The 17,966-nt window shown below is 39.2% G+C and overlaps 1 protein-coding gene across 5 annotated transcripts in view; it reads right to left on the minus strand.

Moving 5' to 3' along the window:
* fyco1a (FYVE and coiled-coil domain autophagy adaptor 1a) overlaps nucleotides 1-17,966 on the minus strand; it is a 170,841-nt gene that overhangs the window by 87,352 nt on the left and 65,523 nt on the right. For 4 of the 5 annotated variants that reach the window (XM_072560486.1, XM_072560484.1, XM_072560485.1 and 1 more), the window contains 2 exons: nucleotides 17,582-17,793; nucleotides 10,779-10,926 (listed from right to left, as the gene is read on the minus strand). In XM_072560486.1, the coding sequence (XP_072416587.1) occupies nucleotides 10,779-10,926; nucleotides 17,582-17,793 (360 nt within the window). The remainder of the gene's footprint in view (nucleotides 1-10,778; nucleotides 10,927-17,581; nucleotides 17,794-17,966) is intronic. The other variant, XM_072560488.1, reaches the window with a different exon arrangement.

A 17,966-nucleotide genomic window follows, 5' to 3' on the forward strand; every position in this document is an offset into this window, starting at 1 on the left:
AAAAAGACCCTAAAGACATAGCAAGCATAAACAGAGTAAATCATTAATAGTCATCATTTAGATTTTGATGATAGCACACCTTCTACTGAATTAACTATGAAGTTTTACTAATTGAACAGAACAAAAATGATTGTCGATATTTGGACATGTAATAAATACATTCTGCAAATCATTGAAAACCTGACATATTCAACTCAGTATCTGTGACTGCCATGCGCTGGGCACAAGGCAGAAAAACAAGTAACTTGAACCAGCTTCTGTGCTCTCACTATCTCAACTTTATTTAATGATTTTTGGTACAGGGACAATGTTGGCAAGTCTGCAGTTACTATCTATTCCATTTACCCTCACATGATGGGTGATCTTTCTTCTTGAACCATTGCAGTCCAGCTAGTATTGCTTACAGAATGCTAGGTGGAGCACACGTGGAGCACATGATTTAGCAACCATCGAAAAACAACATATATCCCAGTTGTACTGATGTATATTATGAAAGAAGACACACTTCTTTCATATTGGTACCAACAATGCAAACGAAAGGAAGAATATAGACACTTTTCAAATACTGTACATTAATGAGGCAAAGCAGCCTATAACACACATGCAAAAGTAGTTATAAATTGAGTTACATATAAACTGTACAGATTAAGTGTCCACAAAATACTTTGAGGGTATTTTAGGGTAAATCCCAACTAAACTCAATGAACTGAAGGAGGAAATTAGTGCTGTCTCTGATATTTAGCAAGCACATAATCCTGTCGTCACGTCACCAAATGGGTTTCTCCTGACTTGCACATCTACACTCCCCATTGAAGTGGATTCAATCCTTGACTTGATGGTAATGCTAGAGTGAGGCATTTTTTTGAACCATAGGATTACAGACTGTGGTGAATTACAACTCAGCTCTTGCTGATGGCTCTCAGCAGCTCATGGATGCCTGGTTACAAGCTGATACACCTGATCTGAATCTATTTACTTGATGATGGTGCCACGCAACTCAATGGAAAGTATCCTCAGTGTAAAGTCAAGATTCCACAAGGACTGTATGGTGGTCACTGCTAACAACGCTATCATGGACAGATGAATCTGTTCACAAAGGGCAACGTCAAGGAGCTCCTTCTCTTGGTTCTCTTACTATCTGCTCCAAACCTAGTTTGGGAGAGATATTCTTTAAGGCTTGACCAGATCAGTGAGTAGTGGTTCAGTAAAACCACCCTGACTACAAATGTATCCACGTACAATCACCTGTTAAGCTAATTCAGAAGCCAAATGAAGGGTTAAAAGCATTGTTGTGGGTCTGGAGTTCCAGACCATACCAGACTCAATTCAATATGTAGCAATGTCAAGAGCAGAAATAACCTACAGTAGGTTCATAGCCCCAAACTTAAATGTTATTTACAATGAGGTGCTGCCTTATTCAGGGTGTTGCATCCTAAATTGATCCAGTGCTTGGGTAGGTTTCCTCTGGGGTTTGCCTTATAATTTGCAACATTATCTGGCTATCACACAACATAGCCCTGCAATTCCCAGTTAATATGCCATGTGCTCCACACCACACCAACAGTAGGTTAGAATTAAATTCATTGTGAGCATGAGATGCCACTTTCACGGCAATTTTACTGCTAACTCATCCATTTCTCCAACATAAAAACTGGGAAGATTGAATCCTTTGTCTTTGTTTCTGCTACAAACTCCTATTATTTAACCACCATTTCCATCCCTCTCCTCACCAACTGTCTGCGGCTAACCAAATATTCACAAGCAAGGTGTCATGTTTCAGTCCAAGGTGATATTCCAACCATATACCAATGATGATGAGATTTTCCATCGCTTTACTAATGGTCGAGCGTAGACTGATGAGGTGGTAATTGGCTAGGTTGGATTTGCCTGGTTTTTGTGTACAGGACATTTTTCATGTTTTGTGCTGCTGTCAGTTTTGTAGCTATGTTTTTTATAGCTTGAATAGGGAAGCAGCAGGTTCTGGAGCACAAGTCTTCAGTACTGTTGCTGAACATTATCAGCACCTACAGCCTTTGCAGTATCTGCGCCTCCAACCATTTCTTGATATCACTTGGAGCGAATTGAATTGGATGAAGTCTGGCATCTGTGAAGCTGGCGGCATTTGGAGGAGGCTGAGGTGGCTCATCCACTTGGCACTTCTGGCTGAAGAGTGCGGTGAACACTTCAGCCTTGTCTTTTGTATTGATATGCTGGGCTCTTCCAACATTGAGGATGGGGATATTTGTGGAGCTTCCTTCTCCAGTGAGTTACTTAATTGTCCACCATCATTCATGACTGGAATTGGCAGGGCAGCAGAGCTGAGACCAGAGCTGTTGTCTGTGGGATCATTTAGGTTTATCATTTGCCGGTTGGCATACAAGTAGTCCTGTTTGGTAGCTTCACTAAGATGATACCGCATTTTCAGGTATGCCTGGTACTGCATTAAAAAACTTTTGAGTAAAATGTTTGCTTTTCTAATAGCAATTGAAGGAATTTCAATCTATTGTTTGTTTATATCAATGAGATTATTTTATTAAGATAGCAATGTCATCAAAAGACTCAACTACATTCTATTTTAACTCGGCATATGTCCAGATGCTTGCTCATGGTTCATGTTAGAGGTGGTATGGTAGGGCACAGGGCAAAGGTTTATATGTGGAGAGCATAGTCAGTGCTAAGTTGACAAGAAGTTATAAAGGTCCATTGGGATGACTGGGGAGCACAAAGGGGCTTCAGGGGTATGATGGCACATGGGGAGTGGAAAGATGGACATGAGGGATCAGAGGGTAAAGGACAAGTGGCAGCATGAATGGGTCATGGGGAATGTGAAGAGGGGGATGGTAAGGTGTGATGGCCTTCTTTATTAATTGATTTTAAAATAAATTGAACTAGGCTCCAGAACACCAAGGCATGCCTTCTGACTAGCCAGTGACTGCATCCAGTAACCTTTATACTTGCTCTGCGGTCACCCAGCCCCTACTCCCAGGGAGCCCCACCATCCCACAATAAAACTTCAACTTTCTCAGCCACTTCTTTTAGGGTCAGGCTTGCAAAGATGGGACCTTATCGGTCTCTGCCCACCCAACCAGAGAACATAAAGGCAGGTTGTTGTGTCATTCATGTTCCCTTTCCACTTGCATTTCACTCAAACTGCCTCTAAAAGGAGAGGAAATTATTTGCTCCAAACAAAGAAGTCAGAGGTTGAACAAACCAATGCCTATTCTTAAATTTTAACAGAGAAGGGTGAAGAACAGGGAAGGAGAATAGGACATCAGAGGAGCCAGTTCTCTACAAGGTATTATCCCACCCAAAAGAATTTGCTGGGCACTTACTTATTCAATGGGTTTTAAGGATCTTTCTCAAACAAGGAGAAGCAAACTTTAAACATTTTTGCAAAAATTGAAAAAGGACACTTCTGCTGTTTAACCACAAACTTTCTGAATCATTTCTCAGAACTATTACTCATTTTACAATTAAAATTTGATGACCTCTTTCAACCTCAAAGCATTCCCCAAACCAGAGGCATGCTTAAAAGCTTGTCTTGCCAGCCTACCTCCTGAGAATGCACTTTTTAAAACTTCAGGGGAGTGCAAATATTTTGCTAATGTAGTGACAAAGAATTGGTACCATTGGTAAATGTACTGGACACCACTTCATTATGGTACCATGTAAACAAGAATCATATTTGCAAACAGCTTTTCAAAAATACAAACTACACTGATCCAAATATAAAGACAAGTTCACATACTGTTACAGGTAAATACATGCTGATATTCAAGGAAAGGAGCAAGAACACGGCAATATTCTTAGTAGGATAGGACTTCTCATTTGAAACAGTACTTCCTTGGTAAGGTTTCCAAGAAGTTTGGATTTCTCTTATAGTGAAATTGATTTTTCCAATAGAAAAGAGAATTATGTAATTTGCAATACAATTCGCTATCACTGTCTTTGAAACATCACTTTTCTCAGTTCCCCATAAAATTATGATACTTCCAAAGATGCTGTTTTTCTAGTTGTAGTATGCACACAAACTAGGTCAATCATTTATGACTAGGTCTGCCTGTAATCATCAACTCCAGAAGGAAATATGAAGTTAGAAAATCACTAAAACTGTAATAATGCACTCATTCATACTATGCATAGCTGGCATATGTACATTTATTTTCACAAAACATTTTTTTTGCTACAATTTAATGTGCTGCATGTAACCAATCAGCAATACTTTCTGGCACAAAATGTCACTGTGCCACACTAAAGGTCAATACGATAATCATACCAGTAGAGCAGTGAATTATATTTGGTGCCTGAGAGTCGAAACCAGTTTTAAGCCCACCTCCTATACCTAACACCAGTCACAGGTCCCTTATCAATATTTAACTGTGACTAATCACTGTACCCAGTCCAATGGCTAATTACCACTGCTTAAAAGGAGACAGTGTTCTTAAAAATGCCACTGAAAAAAATTTAATTGCATTAAGTCAGGAACAGTAGGAATGGTGATCCTGGCTCCACACCAAAACTGGAAGCTGCCTGTTATCACTACTGCTCAACTCCTCCTAATACTGAAAACACTCTCTATCATCCAGGACTACACAGTATCTTCTGGGTTGGAACTGTTCTTCCTTGGTCATGTAAGGCAAAAAGTTGCTCTTCCCACTATCCCCTTCTATTTTGTGAAGCTTAAAATTGCAGGTTCACTATTATGTCTCAGTTTTTGTACCTAATATACCATTAACTAATTTCACACATTATGACTGTAAAGGCTCCCTCTCTTTTTATTTTTGTGCTACTCCAAATTGCAGTGTTGGATAAGGATTGCTGCATGTTTGGCAAAGCAAGCAAGCTCACTCTCAGAGCATTGCCTGTATCACAGCGGTAGTGCCTCACATCCATCTGCCAGGCTGCACAATTAAAACATAAAATGAGCTACAATATACAGCAACTCACATCGTAACATGTCACTGGCCTTACATTACAGAACATGCACATCCAATAGCTTTTTGCCAGAGATGTGCATGGAAAAAAGACAAAACCACAAAAGTGGTCTTGCGAGTTGAGCTTCATTTGGGTTCAGCTTGTTCTCCTTCCCAATTCGGTTTGCTGGTGTTAGCCTTGCTTGGGTAGGCTTGTTGGCTCAGACAAGCTTCACTGTTAACACTGCAAGTGTTTAACAACAACAAGCAAGACTAAATATGACTTACAGTTCTCATGATCTGATCAACATGGAGAGGCTTCACTCCTAACACTGAGCATTTGCACAAGGAAAGGCTTTGAATATGAAGGAGCTAAGTAACTGAAGAAGTTTGCACTCCCTACGTCTTGGAGGAAGAAGTCCACCTTGCCAGGTACATGCTTCATATAATTGGAGTTCAGGTTACATGCTTCCCAGTTTGGGTTACAAAACTGTGCATTTGAATATATTTCCAACAGGCTAGACTGTTAATAGGTATTCATGTCAAGCTAATGAATGCACATTAGATGGTCAGGAAAGATGACTCAACTTTTAAAGCAAAACTTTAACTCACTGTGGGAATCTGAGTTTTTGCCTCCCACCAAGTTAAGTTCCCCATCCCACCCTTCCAAAATCTTTAGCCAAGCCCAGAATATTCTGTCCTAAAGGTAAATGGGAGAAATATTTTACACATTACAAAATTAAAGACCTGTAAGAAATTCTTAAAAAAAATGAAAATGAATTAAATATACAAGAGATGCAGTGTCAGGTGATGTGTTGTACCTGCATGATGTGGGCACTGGTTGACTCCATTGTGGTTCATAGTAACCACATCGTGGCAAGTCTTAGTTGCTTGAGGAACTCCAGCTCAGAGCTGATGAGCTGGAGTTCGAATGTCAAACACTTTGATACAGCAGGGAGGGGGAGGAGTTACTTGGATGCTGTATTTGAAAAGGCAGTTCACATTCCTTAGATTAACTACTTTGAATTCGGTCAGTGGTCAGGGATTGGAGGATGTGACTCTGAGTGAGGTAGGTGGAGGGATCCAGCAGGTAGCACTGCAGGTGCCTCAACCCTTGATCTTGTCCAACAGGTTGGAGGTTCTTGCTCCCTGTGGGGAAAAAAAGAGCAGGGACTGTTGGGAGGATGAGCAAACTGACCATGGTACAGGGAGCCATTCAGGTCAGGGCAGAAAAGAGAAATGCCTTCACAATTGGGAATAGTACAGTTAGGAGCACAGTCGTTGTTTTCTGTGACCAGAATAGAGTGTTCTGAAGGCTGTGATGCCTGCCTGGTTCCAGGGTTCAGGAGATCTCACCAAGGCTGCAGAGGAACTTGGAGTAGGAAGGGAAATATCCAGTTGTCATGGTCCACAGAGGTAGGAAGAGGGAAAAGGTTCGCTGAGGGAATATGAGCAGCTAAGGGGTTAAATTGAAAAGCAGAAACAAAAAAGGTAACAGTCTCCTGATTATTACCAGAGCCATGAGCTAATTAGCACAGGGTCAAAAAGATGAAAGAAGTAAATGTTTGAATCAAAGATTTGAGAGATAGAAAGTGTTTTGAATTCAAGGGACATTGGCACCGGTACTGGGGAAGGTGAGACGGGCTCCATATGAAATCACGCTGGGACTCTAGTCCAGACGAATTAAGAAAACTCGTACAAAATGTAAAAATGGATAGCAAAAGCTTCATTAACTATATAAAAGGGAATACAGCAGTTAAAATGAATGATGGTCACTGGAGGATGTGAATGAGGAGTTAAGTGGGGGAAAAAGCAGACACTAAATCAATATTTTGCCTCAGTTTTCATGGCAGAAGACACTAGTATTATCCCAATAGTAACAGGTAGTGCAGAGGTTATAGAAAGGAGGGAACTTAGTAAGATCAGAATCACTAGAGAAAAAGTACTGAGCAAACTATTGGGAATGAAGGCAGATAAGTCCCTAGGACATGATGGCCTGTATCCTAGGGTTTTAAAGGAAGTGGGAACAGAGACAGTGGATCTACTGGTTACAATATTCTAAAATTCCCTGGATTTGGGAAAGGTCCCCGTGGTTTTGAAAAACATTAATATAATGCCCTCATTCAAAAAGGGAGGCAAAATAGGAAACTATGGACCATTTAGTTTAACATCTGTCAGTGGCCAATTATCAGAATCTATTATTAAGGAAATAATAACAGGACATTTGGAAAGTGAAAAACGCATTCCATCATAGTCGGCACAGTTTTATGAAGGGCAAATCATACTTGACTAGAGTTCTTTGGACATGTAAGATGCAAACTGGATAATGGGATCCTGTAGGTGTAGTATTTCTGGACAAAATGTTAATTCACAAAGTAAGATCACATGGAGTTGGGGATAAATTATTGGGTAGGGGATAAATTATTAGCTTGGCTAACCATAAAACGCAGAGTCAGGATAAGTGGGTCTTTTGCTTTTGGCAAGATGTAACTAACAGAGTGCCATAGGGTTTCATTACTGTACAAATGATGTGGATGCAGGGACAGGAGGTACGATAGCCAAACTTGCAGATAATTAAAATAGGTGGGAAAGTAAGTTAAAATAAAGAAATGAGAAATTTAAAAAAAGGATGTGGATGAGTTAGGTGAAAGGGCTAAAACCTGGAATTAAAAGGTGGATAAGTGTGAGATTAACTATTTTGGTTGGAAGGATAGAAAAGCAAATTCTTATCTAACTGGAGAGAAACTTCAGGGTGATTTGGTGCAGAAGGATTTTTTTTATTCACTCATGGGACATGGACATTTCTGCCTGGCCAGCATTTATTTCCCATCACTTTAGTTGCGCTTGAGAAGGGGGGGACGAGCTGTCCTCATGAACTGCTGCAGTCATCAGGCAAATTCTACACTCAGTTGAACCTTGAAAGAATAGTTTAGCGTCTCCACTCTTGCTTTCCTCAGTATACCTAGGGTCCTTTGATATATCCAATCAGGTCAAATGCTTTCTTCACTATAACTAGTGTCTTCAACACTTTCCTTGCCATTATTTTTGATAATATGCTTCATTGCTTAAATCAAAATCAAAAATCACATTCCTAGATCTTCCCTTCTCACCTTTCTCAGACATGGTTGACCACACAATCCTCTTTCAATGGCTCTCCACCATCATCCAGTTGGGCAGGACTGCTTTTATCTGATTTCATTATTATCTACCTAACTATATCCAGAAAACTGCCTAATGGCTTCTTATCCAGCTGCAGCATCAATAACTGTGGTGCCCTCAAAGATCTATCCTTGGCTCGTTTCTATTGGTCATGTGACCCTCAGTGACACTGTCTAAAGGATGGCATCAGTTTTCAAAAGGATGTGAATAATCTCTGTCAGGTAAACAGAGATACACAAGCATTTACTTCAATGTAATATTTGTCGCACTGAAACCACAATCTTCGATCTCCGCTACAAACTCTGTGCCCTAGCCAAAAACTCTGTTCCTCTCCCTGGAAAATGACTAAGACCGTGCCAGACCTTGTATCACATTTAACTTCAAGCTGGCTTTCAACCACATAACTGTTTGGTCATTAAGACTGCTTATTTCCATCATCTATCTCCATGCTTGCCTTAGCTCTTCTATTGTTTAAACCACCCTCCATATCTTAGTTACCTGCAGATGTAACTGAGTTAACACACTCTTCACGGGCAACAAAAATAGGGATTGCTGGAAAAACTCAACATGTCTGGCAGCATCTGTGGAAAGAAAACTCAATTTCGGGTCCGCTGACCCTTCTTCAGAACAGAAGATATTGCGCATTCAAAGGGTGTTCTTCAACACTCTTCAGGGGTTCCACATCCTACTCCTTGTAACCTCCGTAGTTAGCATAGACAGTGATGAACTAAAAACAGAACAGGCTTCAAAATAGCGAGTTTTGAGAAGATTTGTAGCTCAGATTGAGGTTCTGGATGAAGGCTTGCTCGCTGAGCTGAAAGGTTCATTTCCAGACATTTCGTCACCCTACTAGGTAACATCTTCAGTGGGCCTCAGGCGAAGCACTGTACATGACTCCTGCTTTCTATTTATATGTTTGAGTTTCTTTGGGTTGGTGATGTCATTTCCTGTTCTTTTTCTCCGGTTCCAGCTCAGGTTTAGAACCGGAACTCTATCAACAAACACATCAAGTTACACCCCATCTACCACCCCCTGAGAAAAGGAACAGGAAATGACATCACCATAGTAATGACATCATCAATCCAAAGAAACCCAAACATATAAATAGAAAGCAGGAATCATGTACAGTGTTTCACCTGAGGCCCACTGAAGATGCTACTTAGTAGGGTGACAAAACGTCTGGAAATGAACCTTCCAGCTCAGTGAGCAAACCTACATCCAGGCTTCAAAATACACAACAGCTGTGCCAAGAACTGAAAATACACAGCAATCAAAACACTGGAGTTTTTTAAAAAAACTTATTAGAGCGCCTTCATTCAGAACTTGCATGTCACAGATATTAATAATGGGGATTTGATGATGTGTCACAGTATCAAGCTCCATTTTATGTCTCCACAAAAAGTACGTTGCTCCTTATTTTTGTCCACCATATTATCTTCCTTCCATTACTAACCACACAAACAGAGCATTTTAAAAAGTTACAAGAACCATTTAAATTATTTTTTTGATTAAAACTCATAGAACATCTGTCTCCAAAACACAGATGTACAGTACTAAATAATCACATTTCTTGAAGTCTGATATTGCAATCCTACACATATTTAGAATTTTAGGTTCCCAATCTGACAACCTGCCTACTTAAAATACTATCTTTATGCAGGGTTTCAAGTAATTATCTAATTGATTTGATTCTAGAATGAAGTGAAAAGGTTGGCAAAGATTTTTTTGGTCAGTCTTATGATGCCACTGAAACTGTGCTAAAACATTCAATGTCTTACTTGGAATTAATTTACAATTTGTAATGCGGTGAACAACTTATTCCCTATTTACTTGTGCACCACTAAACTTTAGTACATTTGTTTCTTTAGATACAAAAACTCAATATTATCCTTTTATGTCTTTTACTTACTTTCACTTAATTCAGTTTCCAAACAGTTATCACCTGACTTTCTGACAATAAGAAAATTCTTGGTCTGTTATATGTCATGATTATATTGTCTACCCTTTTCAGAATTCATTATTTTCCACTCAAAACACCTTAAACATAGCTAATAAGAACTTATACAGCATGAGAAGGGGACACTGATTTATTGGGTTATCATTGGCATGGAGATGGAGCAAGAACTATCAATCTATAAGTTCTAGCTTTTAAACATCTATTATTTTAGTTTTACACCTGGCTATTACACCTTTCATACAAACAAAATGAGTATACTTCCTGCTAAATGGTTGGAAATTTTTAATTGCTATTTGTCCTCACTGCAAACCAGAATGCCGAGAGACAAGCAGATTAAAAAGCACAAGGTAAAAGAAATGACTAGATGGAAAACAGAGCACTTGGAAGGAAAGAAAAAATTATTCTGTCCCAGGACAATGCACTAATCTGCTGTGGAAAGGACAGTTCACCCTTTTCAGCCACAATAGACAATACGCAATACAGAAATGACGAATACTCTAGACACAGTCTGACAACCCCCAGGATGGGATGTTGAAAGTTTATATTATTATTAACTAATGCAAATAATGTTAGTGTACACTTCTTCTTAGGTCTAAGATAATAAGCCAGGTTTACTTACCACTACAATGTAATCCTTTACTTACTTCTATGGTAGTTTTTTAAAAAATAAATACTCAGGCAACATTATATCATCACAAGACTGTGGTTTCACATGAAAGCCATAGCTTTTCTGTAAAGCATTTACTCACAGAGAATGAACGATTGGCATTGTTGATTCCGACTGGGTAGCTAGAAGCTGGTTCCCCAATTCCAATGAATAATCATTATCATCAAATTCATTCAGCTCTTCATCTGTAATTATATCAAAAGTTGCATCGTCTGGTTTGGTGAAACTTTCTGAAAGAGCCAAAATTGGAATAGCCCACTGACTTACAGGTGAAACAGATAAATCACAACATTACATACAGAATGAGATAATAGGAGGTAAAATAAACTAAGTTAAGCCATTAAATCTATTCCTTTCATTGAATGACATGTAGCTTGACTTCACTTGAATAAACTTCAAAAGAAAAGTTCTAAGCAATTCATTCCCTGTGGAGAAAGTAACAACGGATGATGTTTTCTACCTAGGAGACAAACTGTCATCAAATGGGCACACTAAGATGAAGCAAAGAAACACAGCAGCTTCAATAGTGAATCCCAATGAAATCACAGATTTCGTACATTTGCATTTTTCAACGCTTTTGCATGAATTTAAAATCTCGACCTTGCTCAAAGCTGACATCAATAGGCTTGAACAATTGATACAACCTATCACAGTGGAAGTTGGTAACTAGTTGGCAATACAGATGTAAACCATGAGTACTGTACTTGAGAAGATTGACAACATCACTGGTAGTCACCTCTGGGCTTGAAAGGAAACAATTTCTCTGAACCTACTCTACCCTATTAAACAGTTCTTGAATTTTAAACACCTCAATTAGATCATCCTTTATCTTACAGATTCCAGGGAATACAAATCTTGTCAACACACTCTGTCCTCTTAAATTAACACTTCTCTAATATCATTCTGGTGAATCAAAATTGCACACCCACCATAGTCTGCAGATCATTCCTGAGATTACAGTCAAGCATAACTTGCCCTGGACAAGGTAACAGAAGCTCCAGTAGCAGGTATCAGTGGTGAGAGAGGGCAGGGAGCAGAGGAGCTCAAACTATTGTGCTCGGGTCTCTAGCATTGAATGGCAATGGTCAGGGAGCAGTTGAATAGACCCTCTCTGAAAAAGTAAGCTATCTTAGAGGGCAGGAAGGCTGATGGGAAGTACAACAGACTTATAAAGCGACCCCAAAGTCTAAACCTAAAGTGAGCATCAGGCTTCATTCATGTATGAACCTGCACCCCAAGGTCTCTGTTTGGCAACACTCCCCAGGACCTTACCTTTAAGTGTATAAGTTCTGCCCTGATTTGCCTTATGAAAATGGAGCACCTCACATTTATCTAAATTAAACTCCATCTGCCACTCTTCATTCCATTTGCCCGTGTGATTAAGATCCTGTTCTACTCTGAGGTAACTTTCCTTGCTGTCCATGACACCACCAATTTTGATGTCATCTGCAAACTTACTAACCGTACCTCCTATATTTACATCCAAATAACTTATATAAAATGACAAAGACCCAGCACCAATCCTTGCAGGAGACCACTGGTTACAGGCCTCCAGTCCAACAAGTAACAAGTTACCTCTTTCTCTCTCCACACATGTTGACTAACCTCCCCTGATTTCTGAGGTTGATTGTACATGGATTTGAAGGGTTTCTCTGCTGCTGTGGATGCTGGGTAAAGGGGCTTCTCATGTTGCAGGTTTCATTGTAGCTTAAAGTTCTTTCCATAGTCCTACTTATCCTTTCTGCTAGGATATTTGTCCCACTCCAGTTCAGGTGCAGCTCAATCCATTAATACAGCTCCTTCTGTCTTTATTGATGTCACTGACCAACAGAATGGCATCCCTCTTTCAAACAACAGTCTTTTAAGTACACATTCACTTTGTGATCTCTTTAGCCTTTTACAATTAGAAAATATCTTTGGTAGTAATCTGAAAATTAACACCCACTAAATCCAGCTTTTTAACTTACTGCCTAGTTTTGAAAGTAAGACCTTTTCTTGTTCAACATAGACCATAGTTGTTGACTCCATCCTCTCTCCTTCCCATAAAGTTTTGCTTTGCCACAACCCAAATTCTCCTTTATCTTATTTTGCCTGTCTTTCTGAATGATGCAAAAAGGACACCTGCCTAAATTTAGCACAATCCATCCTTTAAGTATGCAGCTCTGAGTTTGCAGATAACATCAGCCACTGGCTGCAATTTTAAATTCTGCTGAATGAGCAACTATTATGATTGACCTATTAAGTGACTATTACAGAAAGCCGATTCAGGGCAAATGTTTTTTGTCTTCCTCCTATAGCCAAGAGCAAAAGTGTGATTCCACATCTCAGACTTTCGCCATCTCACTCCTGGAACACAGAATTGCCCTTTACGTCATAGTTATCACTGATTCTTTTAATACAGGCCTTCACCCTCTAATCATTAAAAATTGGGATTCCAATGTCTAAAATCCTGGAGTTATTTGTTGCATTCTTACTTTCCAAATTCTTGCTGGGAGCCTTCCACATGACAGCAATACAATATTGTTTATCATAGTACTATGGTGTGGATAGTTCCTAAACAATAATTGACAAAATCTCACAAATGTCACAAGAAGCAGGAGCTCAGCAGCTAATTCAATTTCTGTCAGCAATGAAGACAGAGAATTGCAGGAATTGGTATCATCGGAGAAGGTAGTAACAACTTTTACTCCTGAACAGTCCGAGGCTTCTGTCAATTGGATAGTGATCCTAGCATCCAGTAGAACCATGGGGACTGGGGAAATATTAGGAAGAGGAAGAGATCATGCAACCATGTTCAACTGGGGGCATGTGTCATCACTCCAAAATTAGCAAACAGTCTGAGAATAAAGGGTTAACACCCATTACTTTACATGTACACTTTATTTTATCTCAACATATTTTCCGGTGTTGGAGGAAATATGAATTAGCTATAAGTGTATACTTGCAATTACAAAAATGCCAGTATGCATAAAATACCTAAGTTGGGTATTGATGAAGCAGGCAGTACACAAATGGGACAGTGTATTATATCTCAAATAAGTGACATGCAGTATTTCAATCTATCTACGCCTAACCCATGCAGGGGATGAGAAATCTTAGTTCCTTCTTGGTTTTCAGAAATGTTAAAGGCTCTTAAGAGGAAATTTAAATTTTAGAACACCCCATGACTGCTAAGTCTGCAAGTTGTGCTGAAAATGACATGGATACTTGCACACAAGTTACTAGAATTTAACAATGAGATTTGGAATTGGCTGAGGGGTACATCCAAGTAGATGTTCCAGGTTGCACAGATCCACTTGCAGAGAAAGGGATTTCACAAGGAAAGGTAATGACAATATGGGTTATGGCACAACTTTTTGAAACATATATGTCATTAATCAGAGACACAGACATTGTATAAAGGAATTCATGGTAAACAACATCTTGAGACAAAAGCAGAATGAGCAGTCAGTAGATATCCAGATCAGGATACAAAGACATAATTCAATTTCTATTCAAAACATAGATTCCATGTTTATTTTGATGCAATGCTTCAGTTTTATGTCATCTAAAGTTAAAGAAAATGTGCAAATTATTTTCGAAAGCAATGCAGTAGAACATTGTAAGCTGCAGTATTGCAAATCTGCAGTACAGATTGAGGATCTGAGAGATAAAAACTGATATTCTGCGCCAGTCCATTTTTTAGTTAAGTTTACTAACTAGGCAAGAACCACAGTAAGTGTGGTCATAACAATTTACAGTGAACAAAGTTGACAGAGGAAGTGTGTGCAGTTGCGAATTTTTTTTAATATTAGTCGTGTTGAGCTCAGCAAGTTAGATAAGTTGTGTGCTAAAGGTTAAATGGTCTAAGCTGGGAACATGTCATTGTTGAGCAAAACAGAAATTGAGTGCTGCTGGAAAAGACATTTTCTCAACACCTTTCATCTTGTATCAGGGCAATCTGTAGGAAATATAAATGCAAATGAGAAATATTCATAGTATATGAGAGGAGAGTGCTGATTGGTTGGCAAGTGGATTCTCACTGGTTGGCAACTGGACTCTGATTGGTAAAAGTGTTGCCAAGGAGAATGCATCAGTTTGTGATGATGATGGTTAACTGCAAAGCTTTTTTAAAATTTCAAATCAGGCAGGATGACTGACTGGTCAAGGCATTACCCTGAGAATTGATCCAGAGAATGATTTTCACACATTTTGTTGCAATGAAAAAGGCACAATATACATACATTCTTTCTGACTGCTAAGTGCATGGGCCTGAATATTAATATGCAATTCCCAGTAGATGCAAGTTCACCACACTGCACCCAACAGACAATCCTAAATGAGTTATCAGAGTAATTCTTTGCACATGCCCTGCACATTCTCCATGGCAATACCTCTACAAACCAAAGTTCTCTTGCCAAATAATCAGTACTCTCCTATCATTTAGTATAAAACGTTTATTTTTCTTTCACATTGATATTTCTTGTGAATTGTTCTGATGAGTGCAAGATTAAAATGTTTCAACAAAATGTGTCTTTTTTGAGTAATGCTCAAGTTCCATACAACCAAACAACTATTTACAGAGATTTTAAAAAAAATGAGCAAATTGCACTCTCAACCTTCCTCCCTCCTGTCAACCAGTTCCCTTTCCCTCGGAGACCTCCTCTGCTTTCACATAACCATCTCAGCTCCATCTTTCTCACTTCTCTCTCAACCTCCTTGAAGTCTCTTATTTCAACACTGTTTCATAAAACACTTTCCTTGTTTCTTGCAAATCCATGACTCACCCAACTCCATTCCCACACTTAATTGTTAAGAGGGGTTTGGTAGTACATACAGTCCCTGGTTTGTGAACAGCTATTCTTAAGAATGAGGAAATGTCGGATTTTTAAAATTCATATTCGTACACCCTGTATGGTGTCCCATTCATCAAGTACCAACATTGACAAGTCGGACATTCATAAATTGGGGACCCACCCCATACCATTCTGTCTTTCACTTAAACTTTTACTTTCTCCTTCCTCACACTCAACCTTGCCTACTTCTTTCCTGCTTCTCATACTTTCTCCTCATGTTCACCCAACCCAGTTCCCAGAATGAAAATTGGCCTAAATGTAAATCCCAACCTATAGCAAAGTGGTTGACTCTGAACTGCCCTCTGTCCAATTGGGGATGGACATGAAATGCTGCCAGCATCGCCCACATCCATAAAATAAATAATAAAAATTCCAAATGCTGTCCAGATCTAATCACCCTCTTGGCAAGTATTTAGGCATGGGAGGAGAGATCACTGTGAATCCTGTCAGGCTATAACCAGCCTGCAAACCCTGATACTACCATCACCTATTCTTTGAGGAACGTTATGATAAATAAGAAAGCTGATTCTGCTTCCCCCAGCTCCTCTCCAAAGGTACTTCAGCACATAATTCAGAACAACACTGAAATGCAATGCTGAGGGAATGCAGTATAGTTGATTTTTTTTTAAATTTATGCATTGGACTTGTGTCTAGGTTTGGACGCTGTGGCTTAGCTGAGCAATGCATGTAATCTAGATAAGACACCTGATGCTCTTTGCAAGGTTCTACAAACAGCAGTAACATTTAGCAGCCACACTTGGACTTTAATGGTTATTATACATCAGTTAAACTCAGTTGTAAAATTTTCAACTGGCTTGTCATAATGGTGCTTTGTGGAGGGAGTTCCAGATTTTCACTACCCCTTACAAGCAAGAATGCTTCCTGACATGGCGATAAACAATTTTAAGGATACGTCCCCTTGTTTTGGGCCTTCCCATCAGAAGAAATTGTTGCTTGCTACATACTCAAAACATCTTATACAGCTCAAGTAGATCATCTCTCAACATCTCTCCTATATTTGAGGGGCCTCAAGCCTTGCTTATGTAACCCATTCCTATGATTTAACCCTTTCATTTGAGCTATCATTGGGTGAAATAAAACCAAAATACTGCAGATGGTGCAGGTCTGAAACAGAAAATGCTGAAGAAACTAACAGGTCTGTGAGGGGGAAACAGTTACTGTTTCAAGATTTTTAAATAAAATTGTATGAAGAAGTCATATCGGACTTGAAACTTTAACACTGTTTCTCTCTCCACAAATGCCGCTGACTTCCTTCAACACTTTCGATTTTGCATTGTTCTGCTTGAGGTACAAATGTTGGCTAGAACAGTAAGATAATTGTTTTGTAACCTTACGGTAAGATCTTTTACAACCAGCGGACTTCTTATTTGAAAGACTGCATCCACGATAGTGATGCACTCCCTCAGTACTGGAATGTCATCCTCGATTATAATTAGTTTAATCAACCTATAGAAGGTATTTTTAAGCTGAGACGAGAAAGATTTAAAAAGAATCTATGGGGCAAATGTTGCATACAGAGGGTGGCTTGTATGTGTAACAACCTGCCAGAGGAAGTCGTAGATGTAGGTACAATTACATTATTTAAAAGACATTTGGACAGGTACATGAATAGGAAAGGATTAGAGGACATGGGCCAAGCGCAGGCAAGTAGGATGAATTTAATTCGGGAAAACTGGTCGGCACTGACGGGTTGGACCATAATGTCTGCTTCCATGCTGTGTGACTGTATTCAGCAGTGCTATTGTACACCTTTAAGGAAGGTGAGAGTTGAATACAGGCTTTCTGGTAGGGACACAAGATCCCGTTTGGCCTAGATTATATGCTCAAATCAATGGAGTTATGTTTGTGTGTGTAATTCAATCATGTACTACAGGACCAGGAACTTACTCTGTAATTAGTACCTATTACATTAATAATTAGTTGTGGAATTATTGTGCATCTGAATGGTTTTGGTAATTAATGCCTACACTGTAACTTTTACTATGATTACAGGAATAATTTGCTTCCAAACCATCTGAGTAATCATCACCTGTGTTTCTGCTAGTTGGTCCTTCTGAAGCTGAACGTGAGGGAGATTCATCAGGGCTGTTTGGAGTACTGGAAGATCCAGGATCATTCAGTCTTTGAACCACAGCACTATGTTCTGTGTAGCAGGCTCTGCAGCATCTCTCTCTTTTACCGCTGTGCTTTGTCATTACAAAATTATTGCTGCAGTAGTAGCAGAAGATACGTCCACAGAGTCTGAAATAAAACAGAACAGGATGGTTATTTTCCAGGTGAAAACAAATTTCAATTCAGGGAGGAGATTAAATTTAACACATCTTTTTGCTAATTTACAATTTCCTACGTACACGAAATATTTTTGCACAATAAGAATCCGTGAAGAACAAAAGGCTTTTATTTATAATAATAAG

The sequence above is a fragment of the Chiloscyllium punctatum genome, chromosome 41 (genome assembly GCF_047496795.1).
Source record: "Chiloscyllium punctatum isolate Juve2018m chromosome 41, sChiPun1.3, whole genome shotgun sequence".
In the NCBI taxonomy this organism is placed as follows: domain Eukaryota; kingdom Metazoa; phylum Chordata; class Chondrichthyes; order Orectolobiformes; family Hemiscylliidae; genus Chiloscyllium; species Chiloscyllium punctatum.